The 14,240-nt window shown below is 40.0% G+C and overlaps 2 protein-coding genes across 3 annotated transcripts in view; one reads left to right on the forward strand and one right to left on the reverse strand.

Moving 5' to 3' along the window:
* Positions 1–2,137, forward strand: part of bcar1 (BCAR1, Cas family scaffolding protein) — a 47,920-nt gene extending 45,783 nt beyond the window's left edge. For both annotated transcript variants that reach the window (XM_014472930.2, XM_023350584.1), the window contains exon 8: positions 734–2,137. In XM_014472930.2, the coding sequence (XP_014328416.2) occupies positions 734–1,279 (546 nt within the window). In that variant the 3' untranslated portion in view covers positions 1,280–2,137. The remainder of the gene's footprint in view (positions 1–733) is intronic.
* A 2,181-nt stretch (positions 2,138–4,318) lies between these two features.
* On the reverse strand, positions 4,319–13,457 carry LOC102231003 (C-factor-like). Its single transcript, XM_014472938.2, has 7 exons — positions 13,257–13,457; positions 10,557–10,611; positions 8,249–8,445; positions 7,142–7,187; positions 6,904–7,022; positions 5,792–5,902; positions 4,319–4,559 (listed from the first exon to the last, which is right to left on the reverse strand). Exons 1-7 carry the CDS (start codon positions 13,401–13,403, stop codon positions 4,446–4,448), a joined length of 789 nt encoding a protein of 262 aa, XP_014328424.2. The 5' UTR covers positions 13,404–13,457; the 3' UTR covers positions 4,319–4,445.
* Between the last annotated feature and the right edge of the window lie 783 nt (positions 13,458–14,240).

Here is a 14,240-nt window from a genome sequence, read left to right on the forward strand (position 1 = left end):
TGGAGTGTGTATTTCTGCAGCTTCTCCAGACTTAAATGTTCATTAGAATTTAAAGTTTATTGATCTTTGAGAATGTGTTCTTGCATTATTATGCCATTACCATTATAGTACTCCAAAATTATTGCAAAACAACAATATTATTGTCTATCGCAATAACTTCTGGAACAATTTATCGTCCAACAAAATCTGTTCTTGTGACAAGCCTGTGGGGAACTGCCTTCACGTGGAGATGCTCCACTATTCACACTTTTATTTGCAAAAGAAGTAACTGAGCACCAGGTGTCTTTCTTCCTTTATCATTGTACAATACTTTGTGTTGATCTATTATATAGAAGCTCAATAATACACTAAAGTTAATATAGTAAAATGATAATCACTTTCATTCAATGGATACATTGAAATTTATTCAATCGATATTCAGTCAAATCAGATTCAAATTCACAAATTCAGATAATCAATTTCAGTCAAATTCTGTCTAGTTTTTTAGTTTTTTCAGCCATGGTGGTAAAACAGGACACCCTGTCAGCCCAGAGCCTCCTGTTCAGAATTCTAGATTCAGTTTAAGAAAAAAAAACATTACTTTTGTAATCCGAGGAGACAGAACTTTATAAAATCTTTGAACATTTACCTGATTCCTAACTGCTTCTGTGTTTATGGCCAACTATCTAATCATTTGTGATCCTTGGTAAACTTTGCCTCCAATGTTGCTCCTTTGTTTTTGTTTTTTTTAAAGATCAAACAATTTGAGCGGCTTGAACAGGAAGTCAGCCGGCCAATAAACAATGACATGACGGACTGGGTCCCTTCTCCGCACCATCCTCTGGCCAACCAGCTGTCCACGAACGGCGCCGGAGAGCCTGCATCCTCCAAGCTGTGTCACAGTGACCGCCAGCTCCTCCTCTTCTACCAGGAGCAGTGTGAGCAGAACATCACCACGGTTACCAATGCCATTGATGCCTTCTTCACCGCCGTCAACTCCAACCAGCCGCCAAAGATCTTCGTGGCACACAGCAAATTTGTCATCCTTAGTGCGCACAAGCTGGTGTTCATTGGGGACACGCTATCACGCCAGGCCAAGTCTCCAGAGGTGAGGGGTCGCATGGCCCAGAGCAGTAACACCCTGTGTGAAAAACTCAAAGACATCGTAATCAGTACGAAAACAGCTGCGCTGCAGTATCCATGTGCTGGAGCAGCCAAAGAGATGACGGAGAGGGTGAAGGAGCTGGCCGGCTGCACGCAGCAGTTCAGGATGGGCCTGGGCCAGCTGCTGCTCATGTAGGACGCCAAACACAAACTGCACTGCACTGTTCCACACACAGCGGTGGGGGGGCCAGAGTGGAGGTGGGGTATGTCCTCTGAGTGGAGCTCGTGCACACTCCTGTTCTGAGGTTGGACTAAATCCAGGACTTTTTATCACTTTAATCCTGAGACGCAGCAGTAAGACTTTCTGGAGTCCTTGTTCACTGGAGCTGAGCCGTCATCTCTCTTCCCATCCTCCCTGTTCTCACTGGGATCATTCCTGTCTTCAACGTCTCAGCAGTACAGGAACATTATGGCAGATGGGCTGTAAAATAATCAGTGTAAATATTTATCTTCCCTGTTTAAAGAGACGTACAGAAAGAACAATTCATCAAAAAATAACACTAAATGTTCCTTTTTTAAAGAAAAAATTATGAAATCACAATTGTAGCCTAAGACCATATAAATCATTGTTATTAATATTGCCTCTACTGTATAATTATGGCTCTGATTCTTGATCTTTGTATCATTCTTGGTAGGGATGTATAAATTCCAGATGCTACGTATAGCTCTATGTTGTAGTGAGTGCCTCCATTCTCCATTCCAGACACACATCTTTCAATGTCACCTGATGAGCTGCGGTTGCCCTGGAAACTGTGTCCAAAGTGGCTCATGTTATGATAGCTGGTCCACCTGAGTGCCGCTGCTGCCCAAAAGACACCCAAAGCCCTGAAGCTGCATGTGCAGCTATAATGATATCGGTGCCATCTAACAGAATTTTCTTTTTTTTTTTTTTGACAAACTGTATCTATGTTGTTTTGTAAGAGGCATGTATTCAACTAAAGTGTAAAAGGTTAAAAACCAATGCAATTAAATTTGCTTTTTGTCTTTCTTCTCATGGTTATGGTGAAAACATTGACAGCAGCTGAGCCTCCAGACCAGCGTTCCAGTCAAAGAATGACAATGAATCACTACAATCAACTATAGAAAAGTTACAAACAGAATTCTCATAATTTAATATTATTTTGTTTCAGAAGGAATAAATATGCTTCACAGACTGTAGAGACATCTGAAAGCAACATTTGTAGACAGTAACTGATCTAAAGTTACATTGAAAATATCAGCAGGTCATCATCACTACACAGATCAATTGCTGTTTCAGCTAAAATGCTTATTTCTACATGGAAAAACATTTAACAAACATGATGTGTGTTCAACAGCACAGCAGTGGAGGCAGTGAGGTCTGGTTACAGAGAATTCCTTTCTGAAAAGGAATGAAATGAGTGATTCCAGGGGCTGTGCTGTGGAGCAGGGATAGAGCGCCCCCTATGTATGTGACTGCGACCGGTTCAGGTTCATAAAGGCCACTACAGCCAAGAAAGCCTTTAAAATGAGTCCTTCTAGACCACAGGTGTCAAACTCCAGTCCTCAAGGGCCGCTGTCCTGCAGTTTTTAGATGTGCCACAGGTACAAAACACTGGAATGAAATTACCTCCTCCTTGTGTAGATCAGTTCTCCATGAGCCTTGCTAAAGATCTAATTATTCTATTCAGGTGTGGTGCAGCAGAGGCACATCTAAAAGTTGCAGGACACCGACCCTTGAGGACTGGAGTTTGACACCCCTGTTCTAGATATTATTCAGAACAACAGAATCTCACTGAAACTCTTGACTGCAAAAGGGAACATAAAAGAGGCTGCTCAGATAAAATGATTGAAAACAAGTAGAAATAAGTGAAAGAAAAAGTTTTTTTCTCCAGATTACCCAGGAGTTTAGATCTTTGCATTTGCTACCGACATATCAGATCAATAAAATATTGCACATTTTCTAAGAACAATGGGGGAAAAAAGAACAGAAAGAAAAAAATGGGATGTGGATACTTTACAGTAAGGCAAAGGCATCGTCGGAGACAAAGTAACCGTAGGTATGTTAACAGTCTTCCACTGGTAGGTGAAGCATCTGACTGCTGGCTGGGAGCAGGAATAACTTATCACACACACAGCATAGGGAATCACTGTCACTCTGCTCTCTCACAAACTATCTTAACTGAAAGCATAAGTGAGTCAATAAATGGCTGACCACAACAAAACCATCTGCAGTGAAGAGCAGAAGTTACATCACCTTGTTTTTCCTACCAATCACTGTGATTTTAATGTCACATCATGTATTATATACAATATGTTTGATAGAGAAGTTTTTAAGATAATTTTTAATCTATTTTATTTTAAAGTGTTATTGAAGTATTACAAATCAATTACGTTAATGGCACCAGAAATTGTATTCTTCCACTAATGATATGTTCGAGTTTTCCATAACAAGTCAAAGAGCATTCTGTCAACTGACGTCTACAAATAAAGACTGGATAACTTAATGTTGGATGTTTTCAGCAAACAGAACTAATCCTCTCTGGGACAAATCCCTCTAACTGGCCTGTTTGAACTTTTCAATGATGGGAGTGAAATTCACAAAGCTTCTGTTTGTACTAGTGATATTGACACCCAGGTATGTTGCAGAGTCTTTAACTAACAGGGATGCCACAAAGAGTGTGTTCATTGACCTGCTCACACTGAACATTAATGGACAGGCCAGAAGCCTTAGGAACACTTTCAAAAACTGTGGTGACATTTTGGATTGTGACTTGAAAGCTTCGGTATGTAAATTTTATATATAAAAAAATGTTTTCTACACGTTTGGTAAAAAAAATAAAAAATGGAGTTTCTGTACCTTCTCCCAGGGCTTACTGGACAATTATACAGCTCACTCAGAAACAGCCAATCAGAGCCTGGAGGAAGGTCTTAGCGCTGTCAATCACCCCTGTGACAAGCTCACTATCATAGAATGCATTTTGAATACTACTGTGTATCTTAAAGTGTTTGACATGTGAGAGGATCTGTAAAAAGCTGAAGCAGAAAAGGACTGGCTGAATAAAGAAAAGGAAAGTTTTGAGCAGAGTAAAGTCCAGATCTTGGTCTCATTCGGATGCAGAGGTGACTTGAAACAATAGTTGTCCAGAAACAGTTGAGTACAAAGAGGTAAAGCGACACAAAAAGACGAACTGGAACAAGATGCTGAATTGTGATCTTAGTTTATGGCTTTATTGAAAGTTGTTCAGTGCTTACTTTCACAATACAGACAAAAGTGGCAAAAACACAAACATTGTTATTATGAAGTTATTTTTTGTTAATGCTGGTGGTCCTCACAATGGTTTCTACCAGGGGATTGTGTTGCCCTCCCAGTCCAGAAGGAGGCCAGAGTGTTTGTTGCTCAGTGTTGACATGACACGCAGCATTCCAGCTACGCTATCCTGGGGCATCAGAGGAGCCTTTGGGGAAAAAACAGAAAAAAAAAACTACATAAACCAGGTATGGACGTGTCTTATGGACCAGGTTGCTGGTTTGAAGCCCTGCTTTGTCCGTCTCAGTCACTTTGCCACTGTGACCTTGGACAAGACACTTTACCTGCTTCTCCTCCTGAAGGTCATCAGAGGATCATTAACCCTAAATGGCAGCCTCACTTCTGACAGTCTGTGGCAACAATGTAGCTCACCACCACGAGTGTGTGAATGTGTGTGTGTGTGTGTGAATGACTGACTGTGGTGTAAAGTGCTTTTGGATACTTGGAATTGATACACATAAATTCAGTTCAATTCAAAAATACTTTATTAATCCCAAAGGGAAATTAAATTAAATTTAAATTTAAAAGGCTATTTATCATTTAACTCAACTTGATCAAGTCATGACCCTATAAAGTTACTAGATGGAAATGAAAATAACCACTTTTTATTTACGATTGTACATATTTTTCTTGGAAAGTAAAAGTACAATCCAAACCAGTCATGATGACATCCATATGCATGCAGTATTTAATAAAATGATAAACTGAGTATATGAAGCTATTTGCTCATCTTTCATACCAACCAATCAAAGCACTTTACACTGGAGCCATATCCACCCAGCCAACCTCACAAACATTTCAGCATCGACACACAGATCAGTAGGTAACCTGGATTAGGTGCCTTGCCCAGAGGCACTTCAGCATGTGAACTAAGGAAGCTGGAGTCGAACCCAAAACATACAGATTGCAAAATGACCGTTGTACCCATTGAACAAAGTTGTTTTACATGACATAAAGAATAGAATAGAATAGAATAGAATAGTATAGAATAGAATAGAATAGAATAGAATAGAATAGAATAGAATAGAATAGAATAGAATAGAATAGAAGTACTTTATTCATCCAGGGAAATTACTTCGCAGTTACAGCATAGAGACAAGACAAGAGACAAGACACAATAACAACTTCCGGGTGTTGAGTCTGGAGTTTGGCTGTGGTAGAGCTGATGACATCACAGGCCACCGCTGCATCAGCCGATGGGGGAATGTAAACAGCGATCAAAATGGCGGACGTAAACTCCCTCGGTAAATAACACGGCCGCATTCCCACAGCCAGAAGTTCAATGTCCGGGCTACAAATCTGTTCTTTCACGTTAACATGACTGGGATTACACCACCTCTCACTCACATAAAGCAACTATAAAGTGTTATGGAGGCTGACCTGTTCTCCACCCATCTCCGTTTGGACCCAGCCTGGGTGGATGGCCGTCACCAAGATGCCATGGCGCCTGAAGTCTTCAGCTTGACAGCAAGTCAGCATGTTCAGGGCTGCCTGTGACATCACAACAATCATATTGTCTTTGAAACGTATTCACAGCCTCTGAACATCGCCACGTTTTGTTACGTTATAGACGCATTTTAATGTAACAAGTTTCTCCCATTCTTGAATTCCTTTGCTTTGTCCCTAAATATCATTCATGTGATCAAAAAAAATTCCAGGCAAAGACAACTTGAGAAAGTAAAAAAGCAGATTTCATTGTCATGGAAAATTGATACATACGACCTGTCCAGGGTGACCCACCACCAGCACGCCTCGCAACCCCACTAGAGATAAGTGTGTAAGATAATGGATGGATGGATAGAAATTGATATGTACATCTATTTTGTTTTCTTTTATATGTGTCTGTTTAATTTCCTTTAATCAGCTCATGCATACAAGCATGAAGTCCAGTCAAAGTGCAAGAAACAGGTGAACAATGTAGGTGAAATCACAGAGAGTAGAAAGTATTGGAGTTGGTGTTTAGCAGGACTCTATATGCTGAGCTGCTGTCCTTTTACTGACCGGAGGTAAGTCCCTCTGTGTTGCTAGAGCAGAATGTAGAGAAGTGTTTAAAAAACACTCGTATCAGGACTTTGACTAGTTCAGTGACAGAGCCTTCAAATAAAACATCTAAAGACAAAGGTCAACCTTTCTCTAATTTACTGAAAAGTTTCCTCTTCATTTTGATGAAAAATTTCCACCATATTATAAAGGGAAAAAATCTACCTAAACAACCATGGCACTGTGTCAAAAAGTAATTGACTCTCTTGTTAAATCATGGATGAATTTGAATTCTGAAAAAAGCTGAGTATAATGTTGGTATGTACAACACAACTTGAGTATTAGCAAATTTGTAGAATTAAGAAATCACATAAATAGAACTTTTCTGACGTAATATAAAAAGATCTCAATGAGAATGTCTGGATCTCAAATTTACCGACAGTTTTCAGCCAGAATTAGTTACAGAGCTGTAAGGATGCAAGACTCCAGGGAACCAAAGTGAGAGTCATTACCTTGCTGGTCCTGTAGGGGTACATCTGGGCCATATGGAAGGTCTCAGGACACTTCTTCACAGATGCGAAAACAGTGGACATGTTTATGATGGCTGACCTTCTGCAGGACATGTCATCACCTGATAGGAGACCACAGAAAATAAAAACATGGTTCAAACCTTAAAATAAGAGTAAGTCGTTCTCCAGATGTCTGTTCCAGAGTTTCTAATTCTTGTATGCAAATACTAAAAGTCACTACCTTCGTCCCTTGTGTTTGCAGCTTTCTGGAGGAGTGGAAGAAACACCTGGAAAGATTGAAGTGACAGAGTGGAGTCATGTTAGGGTAAAACTGAGGGACACTGGGACAGCTTTAAGATCGAAATCTGGGCAGAATAACTGTTGAACTGAATTATTATTTTGCCTTGTACTTTTGTGTAATTTGAATAATATACAGTTGTAACTACATATTTTCTAGAGAGAAAGAGATAGAGAGAAAATTGAGAGAGAGAGAGAGAGAGAGAGTCAAAGAGACCCTACCAGAGGATAGATCCTCGCTCTAACAGAGGGACCAGACACCCTGCAGAGGAAACTCATTTCAGCTGCTTGTATCTGTGATCTTGTACTTTCTGTCTCTACCCATTGATCCCATCCTCCATATTGATCTCCTGCACCATTTTTCCTTCCTTTGTGAACAAGACCCCACTAAATAAATATGTAACTAAAACACAGTTAATTTTAAAATGACTGATAATTACAGTTTGAGTGACTGTACTGTGAAAGGCAAAGCAGTATGTCTACAAATGTAGATTTTGAAACTATTCTATTTCTGCTTCTTTGGCGTCAAGAGCGGTTATTAGGCTGACTGGTTACATTTTCAGATTTAATCACAAATGGTTAGATTGCAACTTCTTGAACTAAGTGAATAATGAATAATAGTGTGTGTGCATGTGGGTGTCTCTGGGTTGCCCTGTGATATCTGTCCATCCATCACAGGGCATCATGTGGCCTTAACTCTCCCCTCCTTCTAGCTGAAGATAAAAAGAGCGACTGCATAGGTATTTTGAACGGCGCTTCAAGGGGAACAGACCCACAAGATCCGACTGTCTTCAAAGAACTGGAAATCCCGTTTCTACAAGGTAGTAGCTTGAATTTACACACTCCTATGACAATTTCAATACAGCATCATTCAACTGTAACCAGTTTAATTTTTGAAGTAACAAAAAATTGTCTGAAAAATAATCTGGTATAATAATTTTGGTAATTTTCGCCGATCTGAAACAGGAAATATTTTGTCTGATTTCTTCTCACATCTGTAAAGTTTTGGTTCCAACTCTACCTATAAAACTCAACTGATCTGAAAACCAACCTTTGTGAGGATAAATGGTCCAGCAACATTGGTTTCGTACACTTCCATCATGTCCTGTTTCCTGGTGGCTGACAGTGATCCTGGGGCTGACGGTTTGTTGATAGCAGCATTATTGATGAGAAGATTCAGCCCAGCAGCTCCGAGCTTCTGGCTCACAGCCTGGAAGGCAGCTGAGATGCTGTCTTCATCTGCTGTATCTGCAAATGGACATGAAGTTATTCAACTGGAAAAGCATCCACCAAGATGATAAGTAGGTAAACCTTTCATTATTCAGCCCAAAACACACACAGTTCTGGATTGTTTTGGAAGTGAAATCACAGACGTTAGTTGGCAGGACTCTCTGTTCCAAACTGAAGCATAGAATCCTTCTGTACTGCTCTGTTCTGATGTGTTTTGTGCCAGTACTTCAGTCTATCAGCTGATGTTTTGCTTTTCCTCACTGGAGCTACTGGTTCACAAAATCTGCCAGAGTGAAAGAAAAGGCCAAAATACAAAACAACATAAAGCTTCACATTGTGATGAAATTACTTTGAGACAAGAACCAAATGTTGATGTACATCTGATCTCTATCTCTTCACTCATTTAAGATTGCCCCATGAACAATTTCTTGATTCTATTGCTCTCATCATAGCAGACTCGGTGTTCTTTAGGTCATTCTGCAGACAGTTCTGCTCAGGTCCCACCAAAGCGTTTCAGTCATGCTCTGCTCTGGACTTTCATCCTTTAGATTTGTGTTCTCCTACTGCAAGGCCAAGTAGTTTCAGTCAAGTCTTGGTGGTAAGTCTTACAACACGTTTGTACACGGGGCAGAGCATGGTCCTTTTAAAAAGCATGAGCGAAATGTTCCACAAGTCTTCTGGTTCATTCTCAAAGGTTCTGCAAATCCAAATTTATTTTAGATAAATGAAGCTTTCTATTAGAAACCCTCCAAGTTATTGTTATTCAGGATGTTTCTAAATCCTTGTCATAAAATGCTGACTGTGCAAATACAGATGTGCACTTCTATATCAACAGTAGCTATAACTTGCTTTGGGTACGATGGTAACATCTTGGGGGATTTGAATGCTTTTAGCATCTTACAGTCTGCTCTGAGTGTGAACCTGTTTGGACAGCCAGACACTGGCAGTAGTCTGTAGACAGCTTTCTGTACAGCAGTCGCAGTTGGAGGCCTCCCTTACTAGACTCAGACACGGTGTCAGCTCTTTGGAGATCACTGTGGTGTTAGTAAATGTCTGAGGTTTTAAAAGAGTAAATCTCCTCTAGAATGCTGAGTCATGATGCTAAGCGATGATGCTGAGTCATGATGCTCAAGTGTATTTCTCCAGTGGTGGTCATTCATACCTTAGAGACAGTCACGCCCACCTCGACACACCCACCACCCAAGTGTCAAAGCCGTGTGCTCCTGCCACATCAGTAACTGCTCATTTCAACCATAAGGCTCTTACAAAGCCTTTTCATGGGAATAAATGTGGTGATTTTATAATTTATTGCCCAGACACCCTGCAGGGACGAGGAGTACAGGAGGAGACACAGGTAAATAAGTCTGGGTCTGGGTCTCCTCCTGGGGGGCCGTATCCAGAACACCTCACAATCTAACCAGAGCCCCAAGCCAGCTCAACTTGCTCCACTGGAGGTGGAGAACAGCGATTCTACTCTGCGTTACTCCCAGATGAATTCCAGATTGAATATGTCAATCTCAAACGTAAAATCACATATTTCCAGGTATCTTAGTTTGTTAGAAAATTCTGCAGGTGTTGAATGGGGTCATTGTTTGAAATGATTTAAACGTGCAGTAGGTAAACATTTATTAAACCAACTTTACAAAGACTAAGAGGTGCTATGATGTTGATACATTAGGTTAACCAGCCTCACTAAGCTGCCATTGTGTGGGAGTTGGTGCCTGCATGGTTGTTTACCCTGTGTGTGTCTGTGTTTCCCTGGAAACCTTTCACATGTAACGCACCTCTTACCCAACAGCCACGTGTGGTTGCATCACTTCCTTGATTTTGATTCCATATAACTGAGAACGATTATGAAAGCCATCCAGAAAATTTGGAAAATACACAAAATTGTAGTAAAAAAAGTTATTTTTAAAAAAAAAATGTAATAAACCAAAAATCAAGACTATGAAAGAAGTGTGCACCTGTTTTACACATTGAAATCTTAATTAAGACCTGATTCAAGCTGCCGTCTTTGGAAGCTACTGTTGGTTTTTGTTACATAGCTGGTCACTGGAAAAATAGACTTGCAATTACATGACAATAGGTTTCAAAATGTACTGTATTCTTATGGGGTGTGTTGTGTTTACCAAATTTGATTGGAGTGATTTTTCCAGGAAACCGATTGGCCACGTTCCTCAGAGCCTGATGAACACAAATAAAAACATGAAGTTAGAGGAAGAGGACACTTAGTGATATGTAAATGTTGTAACATTCTCTTCATTCTTAAACCAGTCATTTTTTCTTCTTTAGCTCTGATCTTCATACATTTGCATTGTATAGTGTGGGTTAAATATGTTAGACATTTCTACACATTCTAGACATTTATGAAGTGCACAAATAAAAGTTGTTCTGGCAACAGATTCTTCCACTGGAGCCGTGGATCTCCTCCAGAGTCACTGTGGGCCTCTTGGCTGTTTCTTTGATTCCTGTTCTCCTGGACAGGCCTGAAGGCCAGCAGCTGGTCCGTTCTCTCTCCATGTCCGGATGAAGGATTGATCAGAGTTCTGTGGTGTTGTTGTAGAATCTAACCCTGTTTAAAACGTCTCCACATCGTTCCCCATGATCTGCATCCTGGTCTTCATGCTGGTTGTTCTCTAACAAACATCTGTGACCTTCACAGAACAGCTGTGAAAGTTGCACAGGGATTGCTGTTGCCTACTAAGCAGGTAACATCTAAACAAAGTTGGTTTACCTACATTTCATTTAGGGGTACAAGATTAACATCAACCTTTCAGATATTTTTTTATGTAAAATCATTTGGAAATCTTGGATAAATTTCAATTATGTACTTCTTTGAGTTCAATTCAATTCAGTTCAGTTTATTATTTCACAACAAATGTCGACTTGAGACGCTTTACAAAAATGTCCTTTAAATTTGTGTAAATTGAAATAAATTTACAATTTTGTATTTTGTAAATTCCAATCGATCATAATTATACAATATCACAATATTTTAGAGAGACATCAGTCGATAGAATTGAGAGTTTCTTGACTGGAGGTAAATATTAAAATCAACTCAAGTTTGGAAAATAAACCATATCTACCAAACAACTTGTGAGCAACTTAACAAGCAGCTAGCGCCCCAGGAACTGCCTTGGAGCAAAGCCCCAAAATATATCTGTGACTAGATGACTAACAGGACTGACCCCTATACAGAGATGATACAGCTCGGCTGGCTTAGAGCCAAGACGTCCTCTCATCTGCAACCTACTGCACCAAAGAAAAAACATCAAGCCTCCGGAGCCATTATCATTCCACTTTCCTTCATCTGAGTACCAAGGATTAATGAGCCAGCTCAATCCATAATACATTCCGTCATGTCTCCAACTGGAAACCCTGGACTGAAATTCCACTGAAAAACAGGAACAGTCGCAAGACTAATGCCTCAGCAAGACCTACAAAAACGTATCCATGAGATTATCTTTAGTCACATTGATTACTGCAGCAGTGTCTTCACAGGTCTGTCTAAAAAAACAATCCAGTTCTAAAGTCCTTCCATTGAGAGAATAGACTTTAAAATGCTTCTGTTAGTTTATAAACCACTGAACAGTTTAGAACCACAACACATTAAAGATCTGCTGATGTTAGATCAACCTTCCAGACCTCTCAGGTCTTCTGGTGTTGGTTCTGCTCTGCATCCCCAGAACCAGAACCAATCATGGAGAAGCAGCATTCAGCTTCTATGCACCACAATTCTGGAACAAACTTCCAGAAAACTGTGAAACAGCTGAAACACTGAGTTTCTTTAGGTCTAGACTAAAACCACCTGTTTAAAGTTGCTTTTGAAACATCATAAATGAAACATTAACCAACATTCTGATGTGTAATGACGGCACTTGACAATGTGTTCTATAACTTTGTATTTGTGTGTGTGTTCATGATATAGCACACTTTGAACTGCCTTGTTCCTGAAATGTCCTATACAAATATACTTGATTGATCAATTTATTTATCTTGTTTAGTTAAAACTGACTTAAAGTCCCTCAGAGTAATCTGCCTCTGTCAGGCAGCTCATGTAACCCATCTGACCTGATGTAGGTGAATAATAAATCAGATGAAATAACAAAGGTCCATAGAAGACATGTCAGGTCAGATTTATTCAGGTGATGTTTTCTATGAACCTAAATGTAGTCAGAGGGGAAGTATCAGAGAATAATTTCCTCATTTTAAACAGACTCACAGCCTGCAGGTTCTGTAGGCACAGGGTTTACTACAACAATTAAAGTCTTCATACCTCTGCACAGTACATGGGCTCTAGCCAGAGCCCATGTACTGAAGAGCTAACTTTCAAGAAAAAGGAAATACAGTCCAAAACTAAATAACTACTAGCTGGGTGAATAAAAAGTGAAATTGTTTATTTCTTCACACCAAGCTCCACTTGGGCTGCCAGGTAATGGACAGGGCTCAGCTGGGTCCCCATTGCTTATTAATTAACAATGAGCATTAAATGACCAAAAAGCATTAAATGACTGAGTGGATGTTTTTAAGGGCTTAGGCTGTTTTTAGAAGCAGTTGAGACCCAAATGGAAACACGAAAACTTACGAAACGTTCACAGGGGTCCATTTTAACTCATTCTCTTAATTATTTTAAAAAGCTATGTGTGGCCTAACATTATATTTACAGCTACGACATAACTGTTAGAAGTGGTTGCCTTTCTAAACAGAAATAAATGTACAGAAATGAAAGTTGCAAAGAATCAATAAACAGCTCTGAAGTTCCTGTGTGCGCAGCAGCATATGTCTGTGTTTGCACGGGATGTGAAAACTATGAGAAGAATGTTCACTACCTCGGCCCTCGTTCCTTCAGGATCTCTGCAGCTGGCGTAAATCTGGGTTTCTGGTCCGGTCTTCTCAGCTAGCTGTTTCACCAACTCCAAACCAATGCCCCTGTTGGTCCCAGTTACCAAAATGTTGCCCTTCAGATTCACTGACATGTTGGCAGTCAAGCCCTCAGAGCCGTCTGCCTGTACAGTTAGTCAATAAGTATAACTGAAAGAACACAGTGTCACTGAAATCATAGATTTGTGTCATAGGTGTACGTTCTGAAGTGGGCAGGATCACTATGTCAACATTTGCAACTTATTACACATTTAGATTCAGACAGTCATCATGCACCAAGCAGCTGCTATGTGACTTTTAGGGATCCAAAGTCTGTCCAGAAAAAACTATTCCTTTGTCAAAGTCTGTCTGTTTTCATCACCTCATTTAAACTATGAGAATTTTATTCTGTCCTAACATCAACTTCACATTTTGAAGCTGTGTCTTCAGTACCTGGTACTGCATTTACCCTAGAAGTACTGAGAAATAACCCTCTGAGATAATCATTGCCTAATCATGATGTCAGAACATGAACAAGCAGTGTGGTTAATTTCCCTATGGAGACTTTCAGAAAGTTTCCTGCATGCTAATAGTTTCTTGTCAGTAGGGTTGAGACAGGTCACATGCAACCAGCCAGTTACATTTTACAGAAGTACAGAAAGTACATAGCTGACACGAGTCCATCAAGTTTGGTGACCTAAACAAGATGAACAAGAATAGTACAGAAAGGAGAAGGGTTTGACATAACTATGAATGGATGAATCAGTGATTATCAGAAAGGAGAAGGGTTTGACATAACTATGAATGGATGAATCAGTGATTACCAGAAAGGAGAAGGGTTTGACATAACTATGAATGGATGAATCAGTGATTACCAGAAAGGAGAAGGGTTTGACATAACTATGAATGGATGAATCAGTGATTCTCAGAAACTCTGAGGACGACGAAGCATT

Source organism: Xiphophorus maculatus, chromosome 2, assembly GCF_002775205.1.
Source record: "Xiphophorus maculatus strain JP 163 A chromosome 2, X_maculatus-5.0-male, whole genome shotgun sequence".
Taxonomy (NCBI): Eukaryota; Metazoa; Chordata; class Actinopteri; order Cyprinodontiformes; family Poeciliidae; genus Xiphophorus; species Xiphophorus maculatus.

Bases quoted from the DNA above. Each gene is read 5' to 3' on its own strand.
- LOC102231003 (XM_014472938.2), bottom strand. From the start codon at position 13,403: ATGTCAGTGAATCTGAAGGGCAACATTTTGGTAACTGGGACCAACAGG. The intron at 7,188-8,248 runs GTTGGTTTTCAG...CAATCTTTCCAG, and splicing joins GACCATTTATCCTCACAAAG to GTGTTTCTTCCACTCCTCCA. The intron at 7,023-7,141 runs GTAGTGACTTTT...GTCTCCTATCAG, and splicing joins TGCAAACACAAGGGACGAAG to GTGATGACATGTCCTGCAGA.